Source organism: Podarcis filfolensis (assembly GCF_964270895.1).
Source record: "Podarcis filfolensis genome assembly, chromosome: 7".
Classification (NCBI taxonomy): Eukaryota; Metazoa; Chordata; class Lepidosauria; order Squamata; family Lacertidae; genus Podarcis; species Podarcis filfolensis.
Window position 1 is genome coordinate 1,254,027 of NC_139603.1, and position 21,822 is coordinate 1,275,848.

Sequence of the window (21,822 nt, forward strand, 5' to 3'; positions counted from 1 at the left end):
AGGAGCTCATCTTTTCATACATTTTACATGAATATTTCTGTAGACTTTCCTGCAGCAAGCACAAAAATAAAATATTCCTCTAGTCAGCAACTAGATTTGCAGGAGAAGCTTGATAAAGATGGGGTGAAAGTTGTTGGAGCAGCTTCCTCTCTCCAAAGTGGACTGTCAGTGACTATCGGCTCAACCTTACATATCTTGTTTCTGAGTTGGCCAGATAATAGCCCTCAGAGAAGGGCAGTTTGGCCTATGGGCCTTCAGCTGCTTATCCCTAATTCATGCAGAATGGAAACCCCGTTTTAGGAATTGCAAGGCTGAAGGTTTTTTTCAGTTGGACAGCCTCTCTCAGATTGCCTTCCTGTAGCAGCAGTGCATCTGCTGTTTTCTATTTGAGAAAAATGAAGAGCCAGCCAGGAAGAAACAACCTTCCTTTCCTACAGTAGCTCATTGTCAAAAACCTCTTTGAAATTTTCACCCTCACTACTGTGGTCTCCATTATTAAAACTCCTATTTCTCTCTCACACACACATTTCCTCTGACAGCATCAAATCCACAATGTGTAAAGACAGGACATCTCTAATGCAGCCATGAAGACCTTCTTATACAGGCATCCATATTCCAGTGGCACTTTGGATCTCCCATTTCCAACTCTCACTCGCTCTTGGTTACAAACTTTAATGAAACATCATAAAAATAAATGTACTGTTGTGGCTGCTGGCTAACCATTATTTTTGTTAGGTGGTTGCTGGGTAACAGCCCAAGATAATCTGTTAGTTTCATTAATTAACATGAATATCAGAAGGTGGTCTTTGATGCAGTCCAGTCATATAGATATTTCTAAAATCTGTAATAGGTGTTAGGGAGGTTTTTTCTGACTTTGAAAACAATTCAAATTCAGGTTTGGCCATCATCTTGAACAACTGTGGCAATGATTAATGAGAGGAATTATTGCTATCTCAGTACCTATGAAACCAAATTTGAATTCATAAAATATTTTTAAGAGGCATTGCAATAACCTAAAAAATTCCTTCACCTTTTGATGAGCAGCTGTTCCATTGTTTGAAGCCGTAAGGATTTAGAAACAAAAAACCAAAGCAACCTGCTTCAGCCCAGATCTGAAAAACCATATTTTTCTTCTCTGCAGAACCAAACCACCACCACCTCCACAGATCTCTTTTGGTTGTTTTTACAGCCAGGGCATGGGTGGTAGAGCTATATCAAAGGCAAACCAGGAGAGTACAAGCTGGGTAGGATTCATGGAGTATCAGGGCAGAGCAGGCGGAAAAATCAGCAAGCAGGTTCATGGCACATTCCAGGAGTTCCAAGTGAGAGCTTTGCAGCAGCCTGCTAACATTCTCTTCCTACTTCCTTCTAGAGGGGCTGGTAGGAGCATAGCTGTCAACTTTTCCCTTTTCTTGCGAGGAATCCTATTCGGAATAAGGGAATTTCCCTTTAAAAAAGGGAAACGTTGACAGCTATGGGTAGGAAGCTCAAATGAACTGGCATTGAAAGGCAGGACTGGGCTAAGGAGCAATGGTCACCAATTTGATCAGAACTGAATTTTAACAAACGTAAGAAAGAACTTTCATCCATGCACACTGCAGGTGGTGACATGACATGTTTTATTTAAGTTGCATTGCTTCATCAAAACAAAAACAACACTTTGGGGGTTAGCTGTTTAAATTTTTTGGGCAACTAATAAAACAAACCACCAGTCATCATCTATGCCACTTCCTTAAAGCAGTATTATTATAGCTCAGTCTGACCCCAGAAACCCAGGACAGTCAACATCTGTAGATAGCTGGAATCAAAAGCAGGATAATAAAAAGGGCAAAAATATTGCATGCTTAGGGCCACAACAGTTGTATCCCAAATTAAGATATTGCTGGGCAAGTTTAAGTACGTCTGACTCTTAACTGTTTGCAAGATTTGTTCATTGGGCTGATTTGAAACTAGTAAAAGTCTAGGCTCATAGCAGAGTGTCAAGATGCACTCTACTGCTAAAAAAACCCACTCTTGACAGAAATACAAAGAGCAGTAACAGACAGTGCTTTAACCTGTTGTGAGTCAGCTTCACAATTTGCATGAAAGGGAGAAACACCCACAAATCAAATGCTAATTCAGCCACTCCCTTCCTTACTGTGACAGTCTAACCAGAACTGTATAATATGATTCTCTTGGCTGCATCACTGAGCTTCAAGTCCTAAACACTGCAAGGACTGCAGAATCTAGTTTTCTTAAAAAAGTGGTTACCAAATATCACAGCTAATTTTGAAGTCCATAGCTTGTTGGCATGTTACATGGATATAAATGATGTATTTTAATCAAATATGTATTCAAACAAGAAAAATTAACCATCTGATAAGAGAGAATTTTTAGAAAGCATTGTCTCACCTTGCTCCAACAACAAGTTCTTTTTGTCTTGGATCAAATGTTATCTGAGAGAAGTCGACAGCATTTTCTGCTCTGAATACATGTAACCAAGGAGCAATCTCTATACAAACATAAATTTGATAAATACATAAAATCAGATTATTAGCATTAAAAATATTTAGCATTTACATAGATTTTTCAATGCTATCAAGGAACTCTGCCTATCTTATTTCATGAATCCTTACAACAGCCTTGTAAGCTGCTGTTTCTTTAGCATAGTGCTAGCCTAAGGCAGTCCTCTGACTGAGAGGTTTCCAGGCACAGACTCATGTGCTTCTTTCTGTCCATTTCTCCTCAGAAGAACTGGAGGTGGTTTCAAGATTCACACATTTCCTGGTTTTGCATGAACCTGGTCCCCTTATATAGCTACCTGTAAAAGCAACTTCAAGCTATGGTTGTCAACTGTATGGTTTAGGGTGGATTTATGGTTTATGTAGGTGCACATGCATCGTGAAAATGTGGTGTCATGGTTAAGGTTATCAGATGTCCCCGTTTCCCGGGGATAGTTCCCAGATTTACAAATCTGTCCCCAGTCAAAATCCATCCCCGGATTTCATTTAATGTCCCTGGATTTATATTTTAAGTGTTGCAGATTTATTAGTAGGGAATGAATGTTGCGTGATTGGTTCAACGGCACAAGACACATCATATGGGGACTTCTGGCAAGGCAAAATGGCGGGCACCACGGCAACAAGCAGCTCCAGAAGCCAGCCAGAGCCGAATGCGATACTGCTGCTGCCGCCACTGCCAAGCGGGAACTGGGGACGCTGGGCACGTCAACTGGGGGAGCCACTGACCCCCCCCCCGCGACCCAAATCAAGCTGGGAGCGAGAGCGCCCGGCCAACTGTCCAGCGGCGCTCCGGGGCCAGGAAAACCATGGAGCCGACGCAGGGAGAAGGGGGAAAGGAGGAGGAGGAGGAAGAGAGACAAAGAGGAAGGAGAAAGAAGAGGGGAGCCCTGACCTTGCCGCGCCGCCGCCGCTGCTGAGGAAGAGAAGTAGGAGAGAGCACCGGGAGGGCAAGGGCACATGACCAAGCCCAGACCCAACCCGAGAGAGCAGGCAGGGGCCCCGAGGGAGGCCATGCAACATAGGAGAAATATTACATTTTTATAATGTTAACGAAGAAGAAGCCATTTGCGTTCATGTAAATGCAATACAGTCCAGAGTTAACACAGATTGGTGTTCCTGCTTTCCTTCAGTTGCCCAAGGCAATATTTGCTTCTGTCGTTCTTATTATGTGTTTTGTATTCCAACTGAAGTTGAAAAGTGTCCCCGGATTCACTGGGAAAAAAATCTGGTAACCTTAGTCATGGTTCTCACACACCCTTTAGGCAATTCAAATGGAAAGGCCAACCATGTAACAATCAGAGGAGAGAATAAGAACAGACAAAACCCCCTGTAATTTAGCAAGAGGACATGGTTTGTAAAATTACAGTGAGCAGGTTTTGGAGGGGTGTAAACAATAAAAACAACACTAGTAGAAATGAAACAGAAGTTGCAGCTGAAGACTGTGACCAGTCAAGACATTCAATAAATTTAGATGAAAGAGAGGGGAAGATAGCAAAAATGAAAGGATCAATGAAAACAGGGAATATTGGAGTTTGCTTACAGTTAAAAGGCACTCAAACAGACAAAAAGAGAAAAGGTTAAAATATAAGAGGAGAGCAGCAGGGTCAACTGACACCAAAAAATCAATAGGATTCAGAACATAGGAAGAGCCCTGCTAGATCTGACCGGGCACATCCTGCCCATTCTTCGCTTCTCACAGTGGCCAGTCCCTGGAATGCCTCAAGAGAACAAGGAATGAGCTGACCATTACTTTTAAGAAAGGAAAGAGGAGGAGACATCAATGGAAGGTAAGTGGTGGGGGTGATAAGGGAGGCAAGAAGATGAGACACATGAAGATGATGAAGAAGAAGAAACAAGAGATGAGTCAAGAGTGTGGTAGACATCATTGCTACCTTCCTGCACCCAGATACATTCCTAGGTTATTCAACTGAGTTTTTTCTGTTTTGCTTTTGTTTCTTTGCTGGGCCTCCTGTTTTTTTCTGTCTTTCATGAAACTAAAAACAAATATTTTTTTAAAAAAGAAAGAAAGGAAGGAAGGAAACTGTTGTGTATTGAGTCAAAGGATTTTATATCTGTATTACTATTGTCTGTATTTGCATTAGGGTAAAGTAACTGCCTTTTGGTTCCAGAGGGTACAGCTACTATTGGTTCATTTAAGCTGCTGTATTTGGATCCTCTGTCTTATTGGTTTCCTCCAAAAGGCAGGACTGTGATTGCCTGATATTGTTCCCTCCAAAATGTATCCTTTCTAGCTAGTTCCCTGTCCCTATAAATGTAGCTCTCCCCTCCTCAGTCTCAGTCTTGTTTGCTTTAATAAAGAAGTGTTACTACAGAACTGTCTCCAGCATATTATGTCAAGAGAGCTGAAATCACAAACCCCACGTCACAACAGAAACTTTATGCATAAAATAGTCAGCAGACAGTGGGAGAAAATTACATGGAAGAAGAAGGGCTGGGAAAGGAGATGAGAATTAATGGTGGGGGGGGCGGGAATACAAGAAAGAGGAAAGGATTGATGAAGGAGGGGGGAAGAGTGAAAGAAAAAAATGCAGATGAGGGAAACGCAGAGATTAAAAATGAAGAAAAAGCAAATGAGAACGAGGTTTCTGCCAAAGATGCTCAAAGCTGCAAGAGATCACAATGGGTGAGGCAGTCATGAGCAGAACCTTGAACTGTGCTCTGCAGGATGCATTTATTCAGTGCATTGACAAAATAGTTAAGACACACACACACACACACACACACACACCGGAGGAGATGAGCTGGAGATGCTCTGCCCCAGCTGAAGCTTCTAAGCAATCTTTGAGGCATGTGGTACTTGAAGAGTATGTGGACGCAATCTTCTCAATCTGCTGTTTCCCCCTCTAATTTTCTTGTGGCATCCATTTATATTCCACTCCTGCTTTATCTGTTATTGTTGTTATTGTGTTTTTTGGTTGTTTTTAAAATAAAGCTGGAAATTGAGCGTGGATTTTCTGTAACACCAAGAAACTGAAGTGAAGTGAAGTGGAAAGCTAATGCTTGGCACTCAGAGGATATGCCAACCCCCTTCCAATATAACAGAATGTTCTGCAACTACAACATGAAGAGTCTAATTTATCATCTTCGTTAAGTCTATGTGCTCAATCAAAAATTCTGTTTCAAATGGGCAATGAAACAAGACACACACAACCGCATTTCAAGCTACTCTCCCTTTCCATATGTCACCAGGGCAATTCCAGGAGGCTTGTAAAAGTTTTGCTACATTTGTTCTGCCTTCTGTTGCTGGAGATGCTCATTCAATTAATCTTCATTTATGACAGACTGCAATCAGCCCATTTGTTGTGGACTTCATAAGGAGGCCTGAGAGAATCTTTTCCCCCAAAAGGCCTTCTGTTTCTGCAAACTAGGATAATGCAAGTTGATTTACAGCTCAAAGAGGAGTCTAAAAGGGCTTCCTCAAGGTAAGTGTGCACAAGATTGTAGCCTGTCCGGTTTAAAGGGAGATGATGGAATGATGTCAAACTCTGAATGAAAACTTCAAATTATAAATTCAAGGTGACTAAATGGGAAATCATTCTTTTAGGATTCTGGCCACAGCCCCTGATCCTGTGTTGGAAGCTGCACCGGAGGTTGTTCTGGTCCAAAGAGTAGCTTTGGGAGAAAGATATGGGAAGATGCTGAAGGGAGGAAGAGCCAAAACAGGTCCTGGTGCATGCAGAAGCAGCCTTGCGGTTCTCCAGATCCTAGCCAGAACCTGCCCTTCAGAAAATATTGTTCTTGTGCTGAATTTCAGATGGCACAATCAGTGGCTCCATTGTTCTTCCACAAACCCTTTTTTAACCCTTGCCTGGCCTGTGCCCTCCACTGAATTTTACAGAGCTGATTTCAGCAACTATAATTGCCAAGTAAGTAAATGAATCTATTTCAGCAGATCGTCATTACAGTTGCAGCAAGCAAGGGAACTCAGCTGTGTGTAGCAGTTACTTGCATCAGATTGTTAGATTGTTGTGGTTTAATTCCTTGGGGTGTATGCTAGTAAGCAAAAAAAAAAAAAAATACTGCAAGAAGAAATTGGTGCATTATTTATTTGTTCGCCCTGATGACTTCCTATCGTCCCACTGAGTAATCACTGTTTACTTTTAACAGCATCTGTGCTGGTTAGTCCCCTCATTCATACATTCTAGTATGCCCCTTCTCCCATCTGTAGCACCATTGCTAACTTTCGTAGCTGCTCAAATTGCCAATATGTTCACTGCTGGTACCGTGAAAGAACACTGGCAATTATGGCAGTCCCTGTGGAGAAAAGGAGGCTGATTAGCAGCAAAACCCACAAAGACATCTTTAAGTCTGGTCATTAAGCAGTCGTACGTCTGATCAGAATCAATCAGAAAGAAGAACAAGGAGTCTCAAGTACGAAGAATAAGGCCTCACACCTGAAAGCAGCTTACAACCACAAGTAAACACCACCTTTAAGTTTATGCAATGTTCTTTCTCTAGCTCCCTTTCATCAGGATTTAAAAGAGGTTATGGAATCATTTTCAGCTCCCTGCAAATGGTGGGAATGCAAAAAGCAATATGGTTGTCATGAGGAGCAGTAGCTGAGTGGGCTGATGAATGCCAGCATTATTCTCCCTTGGTTTTGCCCTATTTTTGCTTCCCTGAGCCCCTGCCTCATCCTACTCTCTGTCCCTTAGGATCAGATCTCTGTCTGCTTCCCCATGTTCCTCTGGCACTATCACTTAGTTGCATTTCCAGAAAGCAGTTGTGCTGTTTCTTGCTTTCATAGCCCTGCCTTAAACCTCAACATTTGGCTTCTAAGTCTGTTAAGTATGGCAGTCTGCCCCAGCATGAAGTGGGCTGGTTGCTAGGCATGCAAATAGGTGTGAAACGGGGGGGGGGGGGTGAGGATCAGAGTAATGGCTGCTGATGTCACAAAGTAAAGGTGCTATTCCCATATGCAATCCCTTTAAAAAAAATCCTTTGACATCTCAAATGAAAGCTTGCTAGTTTCTCACATACAAGTCTATCATCTTCTGCTTCCTCCTAAATTTCAAATGGTCTTGGGTCTTTCCTGACCACACCAGCAAAGAGGTTCAGGAAGAAAATGCAGTTAGGTTCATAAAGGTGTGAAATGCTATGAGTGTGTGTCATTTTCTAGGCCTAACAGAACGTCAGTGATTTCTGGCTACTGCTAAACTTAAATAGAACTATCATAATTAAACACAGTAATTTTGAAAATGTAATAGTAGTGTTTCCTTTTTATAGCATTATGGGTTAAATTCAAATGTAGTACTCCAAAATTTCCACTCTCTGTTGACTCCCCTTCTTTGTGGAGTAAAAACAGGCTGTAGCTTGGCCTATGAATATATATTTGCATAACTTTTCTTGCAATATCTTTGGGGAGAAGCAGCTTCAGGACAAACAGATAGAGCTTTCTTTCCTGGTGCAGCAAAGCTCTGGTGCTTGGCTGTCAAAACCTGCTGGCATTTGGTCTTTTGCCTTCATTGCTTATTCCATAGGTGCCCCCTTTCCACCCAACTGAGCAAAAGGGCTGCAGAACGACAGGTAAGATTCAACGTAAGGGAATGAAAAGTGATGCTTACTGAAGCAAAGAGTCCTAACTCCACATATATACTAAAGTCAAAATTGGCTATAGCTCCACAGGAGATGGAGGTCTTGGGATCATATACAGATACAGATATAGGCACAGGCGCACACGCACACGCACACACACCACACCACACCAGGAAATAATGAAATCATTCAATTCAAACCCGGAAATGGTGAGAGAGAAATGGAGAGTTCTTGTGGCTCGTGAGGAGACCCTCCCTGGAGCCCGAAGAGGTCAGTTTTGCCTGACCTTGTTCATCTGAACTTACCCTCTGCTGGGTTTGACCTTGCCTCACCGGAACCTAACCCATGCTTGACATGGCTCTGCTTCTTGGGTTTGGAAAGGATGCTAGCAGTATGTGAACTAGAGTCCCTGGACTCTGTGCTTGGGATAGGTCTCCCTTTGGCTAGAACCCCATTTGCTAGCTGGGGCTACTGCCCCGGACAAAACAACAGCAGCCTTTTAACAATGCTGGCTTGAGAGATAATGACTGTTCTTGGGAAAATAGTGCGCCAAACATTTTGTGGACTCACAGCAGTCGTTCCCCCCCCCTTGGTGAGCATTTATGAACTAGCCCACTGATTCAAAGGAGTGAAAATTAAAATGCAATTATGAGCAGAGATTTCCAACCAATCTGTTGCAATCTCAGATTTTCTTAATACAGACAGAGGTCTATAAGGAAACTAGCCAAAGAACAACAAATCAGTGCCAATTTTGCTATTCTTTGCCAGCGTGGTGTAGTGGTTAAGAGAGGTGGACTCATAATCTGGTGAATTGGGTTCGCGTCTCCGCTCCTCCACATGCAGCTGCTGGGTGACCTTGGACTCGTCACACTTCTCTGAAGTCTCTCAGCCCCACTCACCTCACAGAGTGTTTGTTGTGGGGGAGGAAGGGAAAGGAGAATGTTAGCTGCTTTGAGATTCCTGAAGGGGAATGAAATGCGGGGTATCAAGTCCAAACTCTTCTTCTTCTCTTCTTCTTTATTTGGAAATCGCCTTCTCAATCACTTACCTTCACTTGTAACAACAGGATGCTCCACCCGCTGGCACTGGGAATCCTCTGTGGACACTGTTCCGAAGTATATCATCCCCAGACCTGTGACCAGTATCACCATCCAAATGCCATCCTGCACGTTAGCCATGTTTTCCTGTGCACTGGTCACATCTCTCTTAGCCGGGAACTCTTCTTGTCTTCAGATGCAAAAAGGCCCTAGAGAATGTCACAACATAATCACAACTAAACCAACAATGGCCAATCTTCAGTGACAGTTGACTCTTGAGATGTTGGCCCAAGGACCCAAAGTGTCTTTTGCCACTTGACTCAACCTCTTCAAGGGTGATCACCTGACACCTCCAAGTGTTAAGTGGTCCCTAATTTAGGATACTCAAAGACAGGACAACAATTTATCTTCCCCTCTTATAGGAACTAATTATTCTTATTTTAAGAGATTTATACTCTGCTTTTTTAGGAGGAAGTCCTCCCAAAAGTGGTTTACTACATGCGTAAAATACAAATCCAACTCATAAAATGTTCTTAAAATATACTATCAACAGTGACAGCAGAATCAAACACAACAAAGTAGCAACAATAAAACTTAGCCATGACCCAATAAGCAGCCACTATTTATGACCTTGTGGAGAAGAAATCAGCATAAGGCCCACTTTAAAAATGTGAGGGGTGGGGCATGCCTGATCTCTGTAGACTGACCGCTCTCCCCATCAACCGGAGGGCGCCCCTTGCGTGGCCACGCGCAGCACCCCCAATCCTTCGAGACTCCCGGCAGAACGCTCCTGGTCCACCTCCCCACGTCACAGCCCTTGAGGTTCCCGCCAAACCTCAGTTCAGAATGAACCCATTGTGACGGGCGGAGGCGGAGCCAGGAGAGCGGACCAAGAAGGGGTAGCCATCACTCCTTTGCATATGAAGGGGGTGGAGCCTACTTGGGAGCCCCCAGTCAGCTCCAGAGCTTCACCCGCCCTACTCTCCCTTTGTTTATGCTCTTTATTTCAGGTTAACCTCTTTACAGGTATGCGGGCGCTGCTATGGTTGTTCGATGGTTGCTGTTAAAGGACTGGGAAGGGATTTCCCCCGCATTGGCAGGTTTCGCCTTCCCCGTAGCAAAATGTCACAGCTTTGGTGGTTTTAGGCCTTGGGTGGAATCCTTTAGTCTATCTTCCCTAAGAGTGTGTGTGTGTGTGTGTGTGTGTGCGCGCGAAGTGGTGACACATGCCTTCCCCCCGCCCCACAGTGGTGATCCCACGGTTCCCTGTTAAAGGGGCTGTGTTGATGGGAGTCACTGGCCATATGCTGAAAGGTTGTCAGTGGACTCCCCTGTGTTGTGGTGAAATGGGGGTGGGCTCTGTGCTTAAATCCGCAGACAGATCCGTTAACCCTGATGTGCCCCAGATCCCCGGCTGGGGACTGGGAGCGATAAACGCCCAATGCCAAGGTCTAAGCTAGCTCTCAGAGTATGGGCTGGAAACATGGGTGCAGTCCTTTGAGTAAACTGGTCCCAAACATATAAAAATGTAATTATATTAGTTAAGTTTCTATTTTCATCATGTAGCCTTAAAGTAAGAGCACAGCGAATAATGCTGCCTGCAGTGGGAGAACCAGAAGAGGAAGGAAACATCCATCCAGCTTTTTTCTCCAAGAAACAAGTTATGGAAGCAGTAGCGAAAAAAAGTGTTGCATTTATACAAGTATCACTCTTCTTTAAAAATAGTCTATAGAGGTCCTTCAGAATGCATGTGTTCCAGGGCAGTGCATCTCTGCTATGAATATTCTATGAATCCGTGCTCAGAGTTTCCATGTGAGGGCTTTGTTTCATACGTCTCTGTTATATATGTAGCAATGTTGTCATCCTTTTTATATAGATTGCCCAAGAGGAATATAAGAATAAATGAGACCTATTAGAGAATGCTGGTATTTGCACCAAGGCAAAGCTCCGTTTTATCTCTTAGCAGGAAATGATTCAATGTACTTTTCGTTTCTTTTTCTTTTTTGCTCAGCCACAAAAGGTGGCAATTGTTATGACACTGGCTTTGGAGCAGCGTCCTGGGAACCCTGGAGTTGAGTGGAAGGCAAGCTTCTCCAAAAGACACAACCCCTTACAATGTGCAGGTGCACAAGGAACAATGGTGGGCCCCCCTCACCATGAGGTGGCATGCATCCCTGCTGCTTCCCAAAGGGGGGGGGGGCGCTGAGTGCCAGGACTGAGGTGCCAGTGCAGTGCCAGGAGCAGTGGCTTGGCTCTGATGCTTGCTCCCACGCTTTGTCCCTTCTCCTGTCAGTAAGCGGCAGCAGAGCCTGCCACTGGGAATCCATGGCCAGTATTGTCCAAAGTGACTGGCAGCAGCTCTCCAGGCTTCATGGAAAGGGGCATTCACTGCCCTCCATGGAGGGGCCAAGAAATGACCCTGGACACAAAGCAGACACTCTACTGCCAAACTACAGTCTTGCTCAAGAAATATGAAAAATGACTCCGGAGCAAATCCCATTAAATTCAGTGGAACTGATGTGCTCAGGAATGAAGCCATACAACCCAATCCTAACCAAGACTTCCCACACCAGCCCACAAATATTTGTTTGTTTGTTTGTTTTTGCTTGTTTGATGGAGCACAATAAAGGCCACACCAAAAACATACCATCTTTGTGGCAGCATCAAAGGCAAATACTTTGCTCCAAATATAAAGGACCGGTGTGTAAAGTTTCCTTCACACATTGTGGTTTGTTTTTAGGTTTACACTTTTGCACCTAAAACCTTGTCTAACTGAGATAAGCAGAGGCTTCAGGAATAATTTTCAGATTGCATCAGCTGTTCTGACAGCAGACAGACTAGATGATCACCTATAAACAAGCAGTAGGAATGCATTTCATATACTGCCAAGGAGTTGGCTGACCTCTGAGGTCTTTTCCAACTCTATGATTCTGTGACTGAGTTAACTGTCAGCCTTCACTGGTATATATATCACCAAATGTCAGTGAGATTTGTTTTACCCTATACATATCAAACCTGCCTCCATCACCCAGCCCCAAAGAAAAAGCCTCTATCCCCATGGCTTCAATATTTCTGGGAATTTTGTATCTCTGCAAGACTATTCTCGGTTTGGCAATTATATAACATTCCAGCTTTACATGATACAGACACAACATTCACTGCACTGAACTGAAGATGACTTAACAGCCAGCAAGTTGTTTCACCCACACATCCAGGGTAGCCTCTGCTTGGAAATAAAAGGCTACTCAGACTGATAAACAGAACAGGGCAATCCCATAAAGCAGCATGGAAAAAGTCACGAGGCAAATAATGCTTTCAACAAATGCTGATCACCAAACATAATTGTTTTATCAAGCAGCAGTCAAGGAAAGATTAATTGCTGTGGTCTTCCTAGAACTGATGTGCTAAACTCATAAAGTCTTCATCCCCCCCCCCCCAAAAGGTTAAATCAGATAAAATATATTGGCTGAGAGGTGGGGGGGGGGGAGACAGGGGAGAGGGAGGGAGGGAGGGAGGGAGAGAGAGAGAGAGAGAGAGAGAGAGAGAGAGAGAGAGAGCGCTAATAGCCTTGGAAAGCTATTTCCAAGATGTCAACTTATTCTTTAATTATGCACAATAGGTTGACAGCCTGAGGAAACATTATGAGTTGCCTGTGAGAGCCTTATGACGGAAAGTTTACTTCTGGGAAAACTCCACTGACTTCTTCCTAAGCCTTCCACAGTGCTCAAAAAGTGCAGGGCCATCTAAGAGAGACCAGTCCTCTCCCTGAATTACGACAACTCTCTTAATGTGAAGAACTGGCACCTGAGTTTATTTGCTTTCCTCTTTCCTCTTCATTCCTTTTTTTCCCTTTTGTGTAACATATTTTATTTTATAAGCCTGAGAGCAGGGACCATTTTTGGGTTGGTTTTTTTTATCTGTAAGCTGCTCTGGGAGTCCTGTCTGCTGAAGGAGGAGATAAAATACTTTCAGTAATTTATGTGCGCAGAGAACTGCAATTTGACTGTCTCCGTTCCACCAAGTATTACATTAAAAACAGAAGGTCTGACGACACCGTTCCCGAGAGTCTGCCTTCCTCTGAATGCCACATACACCAGTCCCTGGGAATCACGTGTCCGGTTACAGTCTGGTTCTGCTTGCAGGCTCTCCATGTGAGAACCAGGTGCTGGAGCAGACAGGGCTCATCTTTTGCTATGTTCTCAAAGCAACCTTTGAGACCAGGTATTTGTTCTAGAGCAGCTAATAGGAACAGGAGTCCACAAACGCAGCTGCCCAGCCACCAGTGGCAACCACAAGATGAATTCTGCCAACGGCTAATACTGAATGTCCACGCACAGACAACATACCCCTTCCAAAGGAGCTTCACCAAAATTTGGGGCAAAGTGGGGAAACATGGAAAAGGTGTTAGAAATTAGCCAGGTGCCAGGCGCATTTTGCACACGCATCCCCTTTCCCAGGGCAGGAGCAATAAAACACAATACCAAAATGTGTGGATTTCTGAATAGGCAAGACTCCTGATAGCTCTGAGATATAAACTGGAGGAGGGGGGCTCCAAAAGTTTGTTTTAGGGTGAAGAGACCATCAAATGCTTATTTTCTATTCAGTTATTTTATAAACCACTTAACAGACGGTATCTCTAAACATTGCATATATCCTCAGCATCTACATATTGAACCAAGAGTTTGGAACTGGAAACTGATTTCAGCCATGCTTTTGACTTCTGGGGGGTTTTACTTCTCTGTGTCAGGCAGGGTTCAAATGGGACCCTCCAGGTCTCTCTCTCTGCCCAGGGCACACACCTTCCTCAACTGCTTTTGTGTGGCTGGAATGTATCAGAAAACTACAAAATAATGCCTCTTGCTTGCCAGGATGGAGAGACGTGCAAAGATTGTGTGGCCTCTCGCTTCTGTGGGGCTGGACTGCAGCCTAGTGCACAAATGAAAGAGCTGCACCTGTTGCTCTCCCCACTTTTGTCCATGGCTCCACCCACCGGAGGCATGCGGCCCCCAGGAAGTTTGCCCATGAATCCTGGCCAGTGGCTACTAAATATATAGGGTGTGGAAAAGTCAGCAAATTTCCCTCTTGCATTGGACAAACATGCACTACAGTTCCATGCACGTACGGCACCAAAATAATTCCACCTCTGCTCCCCCCAGCCTCTACTATCTGTGCACATTTGGCATCAAGATGGAGTGCAGTCATAGCAAGCAGGGCTGGCTCCCTCTAACCTCCACTCCCTGTTTGTCTGTTTCCACTGTCTTTCCAGTTGATTTTGTACTCCTTCCAGCTGGAATTAATCCTCCATATAAGACACGATTAGATAGTTTACAGTTTATGCTATGAAAACTGAACAGGGAATATGAGCAACCTCAGGCAAATCAGTCATTATCATCTATTAATCTGGAAGGCCACACAGAATGACTAAATCAATGAAGAGGCATTGAATGGTTATTTAGCTCCTTCTATTCTCTTTAACAGCATTTCACCCTCTTCTGAGTATGAATCACCCCTCCTGGTCAACAATTAATCACGAGATCGGTAAAGAACATATTTGTAACCCTAATGTGCAGAAGAGGTTCACAAAAAAAGAGGCACTCAAGCTTTGACTCGGGAAATTCGTTTCTAAAAAGCTTTCTCATTTACATTCTCTCTGCCTGCACTCCTCTCTGGATTATATTGATGGTAGATGGAGAGATGCAGTAGTTAGCAAAGCCTGGCCACACAACCTTAATTAGTCATTCCTTATGCACAATTTCCCTAATCTCTTGAGAGACAGGTCAAAGTTATACTTCTAAAAATTTATAATCCATCAATTTGTGCACAGATTTTAACTCTGGCCACAACTGATAACTCACTGAAGAGCAGCCCCATTAAAATGGAAAATTCTGGAGAAAGTTGTGAATTCATCCTCTGCTGTTGCAAGCATTTGATGTCTTGTTTTTATTCACAAAATCATTTGCTCGCCACCTTTCTGGCTAAAAATGAACCACCAAAGGCCACTAAAGAATAAGATGCACGAGAATAATACAATTGAAAACACAAATGGCAGACCTGGCTTTTCATTGAGAGCAAAACCACATCTAATATAGGCGGCAGCCCTATTGCTGAAGCAAAAGTTTTCCTGACTGAAAGCATTTCAGCCTTGTTTAGAATGTGTATTTGGTAATCTATGTTGCACTCCAGGAAGGACTGGAGGCCCCAGGGAAACAATGGCCCCAATCTCCATTCTTGTCAGGTGATCTAAAAGAAAGTCATAGTCAATGGTGTTAAAGCCACTGAGAGAGAAAGCTGAACAGAAGCACACTTCTCCTGCCCAGCTCCCAGGGCACATCATAAGCTGTCCCAGTCCCAAACCTGGGAAAGAAACCAGACTGAAACAGAACTAGCTAATCAGTATCATCCAGAAATACCTGAAAACTGGGTCACCAGCCCTCACTTTAACTCCTTGCCCCGTGTTGGAATACTGGCGACTGGGTGGTAATTATCCAGTAGAGCACCATCAAGAAAGGTGTTTTTAAAGCAACTATCTTACTCTTGCTTCTCTGCTGCCTTCATAAACAGAAATGTACAATTGCTCTTTCAGTTATATAGTAACAGGAGACATGCACACCCATGCTTCAGATCTGCATAATGAACAATCAAAACAAAAGCCAAGCAAAGATGGAAAGATTTAAAGGAATTTTGTCCTAACAAATCAGTTCAAGCAAACCAGCAGAAATCAAAATCCGGCTATCTACTGCATTTTTGTTGAGATGTTATTATCACTCTTTTAAAAAACAAAACAAAAAACCCCAATAAAAATAGGAAGGGGTAATGTCAGATTCTTTCATTTAACCCATTTGTATGAACGATTGTTAAAAAGCAATATGAATTCCACACACACTGAAACATGTTTAGCCCCATAAAGTATAATGACATTTACCACACTAATATCATTCACATCAATGGATGGCCCATAAATTCCACAACTCCCCCTGCCCATTTTGACAACCTTCTCCAAGCAAGCTCATAAAAGAAGCTGATTGTTCTCTCCCCCAGCCCTTTCCAATATCACTTAATAGGTCTCTAAGGACTTTTACAGTCTTATTAAAGGACCATCTAGGCTTTACCATAACCGAGATGTAACCTGTGATTGATTAAGAACCCAGAATGTGGAAAGCCCTTTCTTTCTGCAGTGTAGTACAACTTCTGATCTCCAACAGAAAAAATACATAACATTTTTTTTAATTCATCTAAAAATACAGTAAACTAATTTTGTGTTTCAACACAGGAGCATTTAAGCAACATAAAGAGCCCATCAGACAATCCAGTCCAGGGTTTAACAGCCAAATACTTATTCCTCTGGAATTTCCCCTCACAAACAAAATATAATATATTTAAAGCAGCTCTATCCATGCTACAATTAAGAGGTGAGACAGCTACAGTGATGCCAAAGGTTGCAGGCAGCTTTACCTGCAGCAATTGCATGTTGATTGCCCTCTTAAAAGACAAAGTCCAGCAACTGGAGGAACGTGTAGCTAGCTCCAAAGAATTAGAGAGCTGGAGCTCTTCTTGGAAGCAACAGAGCACACCGTCTCCACCAAGGAGGAGACAGGGGACTCCCCTGAGAAGGAGGCTAGCTCACCAACACAGGAGCCAGATATATGGAGAAACGTGACTCAAAGAAGTAGGAGGCCCAGGGTTCACTCTGATTGTTTAGAAATACACAATCGCTTTGAGGTCCTCTCCCCTAGCATGGAAGACGAAGAGCAGACTCCATTTGAGGATCTCTCCCTCATTACAGTCGATCAGGTATATGAAGACGAGCAGCAAAGTCAGTCCTCAGGGAATGTGCAGGCGACCTTGGAATGGACAGCTCACGGAAGAACCCCGACCAGACCTAAGAGGAGGCGTGTAGTGGTTATAGGGGATTCCCTACTGAGGGGAACAGAAGCAGTGATCTGTGGGCCTGACAAGATGTCTCGGGAAGTGTGCTGTCTCCCCGGGGCTAAGATCCAAGATGTAACTGAACGACTGCAAGGAATCATAAAACCCACTGACAAATACCCCTTCCTCTTGGTTCATGTGGGAACCAATGACACTGCAAGCAATAGCCTCCAGAAGATCAAAAGAGACTACGAAGCTCTGGGCAGGAAATTGAAGCAATTAAATGCACAAATTGTCATCTCATCTGTCCTCCCAGTTGAACGACGTGGCCCAGGGAGAGAGGGAAAAATAGTGGAAGTGAACAACTGGCTTCGCAAATGGTGTAAACAGGAACGGTTTGGATTCTTAGATCACGGACTGCAGTTTCTTGAAGATGGACTTCTGGCAAGCGATGGGCTGCACCTCACAACGGTTGGGAGGAATGTTTTTGCCAAAAATCTCAGAAACCTCATCAGGAGGGCTTTAAACTGACTAATGTGGGGGAGGGAGACAGTGCTCCTGAAGGTAGGAGTCTATCAATTGATGAAGATGATCATCCAAATGTCATAGACCAAATGGAGCAAACAGCACGCAGACCTAGTGGTGGGAGGAAAAAATCCTTAAATAAGAGACACGGGGGAATGATTAATGGACTTCAATGTCTGTACACTAATGCGCAAAGCATGGGAAATAAACAAGATGAGCTTGAGCTCTTGGTACAGCAAACTAAATATGACATAATAGGCATCACTGAAACCTGGTGGGATAAGTCCCACGATTGGAATGTAATAATGGAGGGATACAATCTATTTCAGAGAAACAGACCAGACAAGAAAGGAGGAGGAGTGGCGTTATATGTCAGGGATGTGTATACCTGTGAAGAGATCCATGATTTAGAACCTCAAAGCCAAAGTGAGAGCATTTGGGTCAAAATTAAGGGAGAGAAGAATAACAGTGACCTCATTGTGGGAGTTTACTATAGATCCCCAAGCCAAACGGAGGACATAGATGATGCCTTCCTGGAACAGATGGCCAAGCATGCAAAAGGAAGGGAGATAGTAGTAATGGGGGACTTCAATTACCCGGATATTTGTTGGATGTCAAACTCAGCCAAGAGCATAAGGTCAAACAGATTCCTCACTGGCCTTGCAGACAACTTCATTGTCCAGAAAGTGGGAGAAGCAACAAGAGGAACAGCCATTTTAGATCTGGTGCTAACCAATGTTGATGACCTGGTTAGCGGGGTAGAAGTGGAAGGATCATTAGGCGCGAGTGATCATGCTCTTCTGAAGTTTACTATCCAGCGGAAAGGAGCAGCCAAGCATACTAGGACTCAATTTCTTGACTTTAAAAAAGCCGACTTCATAAAACTTAGGGAAGTGCTGGGTGAGATCCCATGGACAGTAATACTAAAAGGAAAGGGAGTTCATGATGGCTGGAAGTTTGTTAAGAGGGAGATAGTAAAAGCACAACTTCAGGCAATACCAATGAGATGGAAACATGGAAGGTGCCTAAAGAAGCCAGGGTGGCTATCTAAAGAACTTTTAACTGAGTTAAGATTAAAAAAGGATGTGTACAAAAAATGGAAAAGGGGGGAAACCACCAAAGAGGAATTCAAACAAATAGCCAGCACGTGTAGACACAAAGTCAGAAAAGCTAAAGCACAGAATGAACTCAGGCTTGCTAGAGAGGTTAAAAGCAACAAAAAAGGCTTTTATGGGTATGTTCGTAGCAAAAGGAAGAACAAAGAAACAGTGGGGTCACTCAGAGGAGAAGATGGTGAAATGCAAACAGGGGACACAGAAAGGGCTGAACTCCTCAATGCCTTCTTTGCCTCAGTCTTCTCCAATAAAGAAAACAATGCCCGACCTGAAGAATTTGGAGCAAATGATTCAGCAGAGGAAACACAGCCCAGAATAACTAAGGAGATAGTACAAGAATACTTGGCTAGTCTAGATGTATTCAAGTCTCCAGGGCCAGATGAACTGCATCCAAGAGTATTAAAAGAACTGGCAGATGTGATCTCAGAACCACTGGCAGTCATCTTTGAGAATTCCTGGAGAACAGGCGAAGTCCCGGCAGACTGGAGGAGGGCAAATGTTGTCCCTATTTTCAAAATGGGGAAAAGAGAGGACCCAAATAATTACCGCCCAGTCAGTCTGACATCAATACCAGGGAAGATTCTGGAGAAGATCATTAAGCAAACAGTCTGTGAGCACCTAGAAACGAATGCTGTGATCACCAATAGTCAGCATGGATTTCTGAAAAATAAGTCATGTCAGACTAACCTGATCTCGTTTTTTGACAGAATTCCAAGCCTGGTAGATGAAGGGAATGCAGTGGATGTAGCCTACCTTGATTTCAGCAAGGCATTTGACAAGGTGCCCCATGATATTCTTGTAAAGAAGCTGGTAAAATGCGGTCTTCACTATGCTACCATTCAGTGGATTTGTAACTGGCTGACTGACCGAACCCAAAGGGTGCTCATCAATGGTTCCTCTTCATCCTGGAGAAGAGTGACTAGTGGGGTGCCACAGGGTTCTGTCTTGGGCCCGGTCTTATTCAACATCTTTATCAACGACTTGGATGCTGGACTCAAGGGCATCCTGATCAAATTTGCAGATGACACCAAACTGGGAGGGGTGGTTAACACCCCAGAGGCCAGGATCACACTTCAAAACGACCTTGACAGATTAGAGAACTGGGCCAAAACAAACAAGATGAATTTTAACAGGGAGAAATGTAAAGTATTGCACTTGGGCAAAAAAAATGAGAGGCACAAATACAAGATGGGTGACGCCTGGGTTGAGAGCGGTACATGTGAAAAGGATCTAGGAGTCTTGGTTGACCACAAACTTGACATGAGCCAACAGTGTGACACGGCAGCTAAAAAAGCCAATGCAATTCTGGGCTGCATCAATAGGAGTATAGCATCTAGATCAAGGGAAGTAATAGTGCCACTGTATTCTGCTCTGGTCAGACCTCACCTGGAGTACTGTGTCCAGTTCTGGGCACCACAGTTCAAGAATGTTATTTCTGTTTCAATCATTGCAAATTTTGGACAAGATGGATTGTTTCAAGAAGTGGCAGAGAGACATTTCCAGATTTGTCTGGCAGGGCAAGAAGCCTAGAATAAAATTTAAAATATTAACTGACGCAAAGGAAAGAGGTGGATTTGCCCTGCCAGACCTTAAACTTTATTATGAATCAGCAGCATTCTGCTGGTTGAAAGACTAGCTGCTTCTTGAGAACACAGACATTTTGGACCTAGAAGGTTTTAACAACGTTTTTGGATGGCATGCATATTTGTGGTACGACAAGGTTAAAGCACAGAAAGCATTTATGTATCTATTTGTTTTTTGTATTTTGTATTTTTATTCTTCTTTTTTCTCTTCTATGTATTTTTCTATGTCTTCTTTTTTGTATCTTTTTCTTTCTATGTGACTTTTTTCTATTTTGTAAACTTATGTTTTTGTAAAATCTTAATAAATATCTTTTTTTTAAAAAACAAAAAAACAAGAAGGACACTGACAAACTGGACTCTTTTTGGGCACCTGCTAAAAGCATTCTTCCTTGGGCAAGCACACCTAGATGCTTTGGAAGTTGAAGTAATTTTAATTTTAATATTTTAGCTTTTGTATGTTTTAAGGTAGGATTGTTAATTTTTCTTGATTTTACTGCTGTGGGTTTTTGTTTTGTTTTTTGTTTTGGTAAACCACTTTGCAGGTTTTTAAAATTAATTTTATTAAATACATAAACAATAAATATAAATAAAATAACACAAGCCAAAACACAATCCATCCTGTAGATTTAAGTATCTGTCCATAGTCGCCTACTTGTTATCAGAGGCCCAGATTCCACATTCCTTTGTAAGAAAATATGAAATAATGTAAAACCATTTTTGCAGGCAAAAATAAAATAAAAATCAATGTGGGGGGGGGGGAGAAATTTTCCGCACTGGGTACCACCTGGCCTTCCTACGCCTCTGCCCACAATCCTCCTCAGTGGCAGCTCCCAAGCAGGATGCCAAGCAAGAGCCGGGAAGGCAGCGACCGCTCTGCTTGGGCCTCTGATAACAAGTTGGCGAAGAAGGGGGTGAGCGGGGTGGGGGCAGGGAGGGCGTCTGAGAGGGGAAGAGGGGGGAAAGGAAAGAAGGGCAAGGAGAGGCAGCTGCTCTCGATCCAATGTTGAGCCAGCGGGGGCTTCAGGAGGCGAGCCAGTCGCCAGCATGCAGCCCGGGGGGGGGGGGGGAGAAAGGGGGGACGGCAGCAGGAGGGACAGCCTCAGCCTGCCCAAGCCAAAATCCCAGACATATGCTTAAATATTAAAAAAAATCCCCCTGGATGCCCGTGTTCTGTGTACAAGATGACCCCCAATTTTTTACTAATTTTTTTTAGCAAAAACCTTGTCTTATACATGGGAAAATACGGTATATCCTTGATATACAGACTCATTTGGCATTATGCCAAGCCATACACAATCTTAACAATGGCTTGGCATGGGTCTGAACTGAAAAAGCAGTAGTTAAGATTGTTCTTTCTCCCAAGGATGTTGCACTATAAAAATAAGAGCTGAGTTAGGAAGCTAAACACTGCAAGGATGAAAAACAAGCTGAGAAGCTGCTGTAAGCCAAGGTTTGCCCATTGTGCATTTGGAAACTCAAACCATGATGTGGTTCTAAGCAAAAACAACCAACCCCATAATTTAGCATGGCAATTGTCTGAAATGCACCAGTGCCGCTATCAGAATGACTTGGGCTGATGTCAACCATACAGATCTTTCAGAAAAGTCTCTTTTCTATTGTTTGTATATGTAGGAGCACA

General features: G+C 43.4%; 1 protein-coding gene across 5 annotated transcripts in view; it reads right to left on the minus strand.

Annotated features, from left to right (window-relative positions):
• SEMA5A (semaphorin 5A) overlaps positions 1-21,822 on the minus strand; it is a gene marked incomplete at its 3' end in the record, with an annotated part of 148,389 nt that overhangs the window by 80,650 nt on the left and 45,917 nt on the right. For all 5 annotated transcript variants that reach the window (XM_083624292.1, XM_083624293.1, XM_083624296.1 and 2 more), the window contains exons 2-3: positions 9,106-9,303; positions 2,392-2,491 (exon numbers count right to left, since the gene is read on the minus strand). In XM_083624292.1, the coding sequence (XP_083480418.1) occupies positions 2,392-2,491; positions 9,106-9,235 (230 nt within the window). In that variant the 5' untranslated portion in view covers positions 9,236-9,303. The remainder of the gene's footprint in view (positions 1-2,391; positions 2,492-9,105; positions 9,304-21,822) is intronic.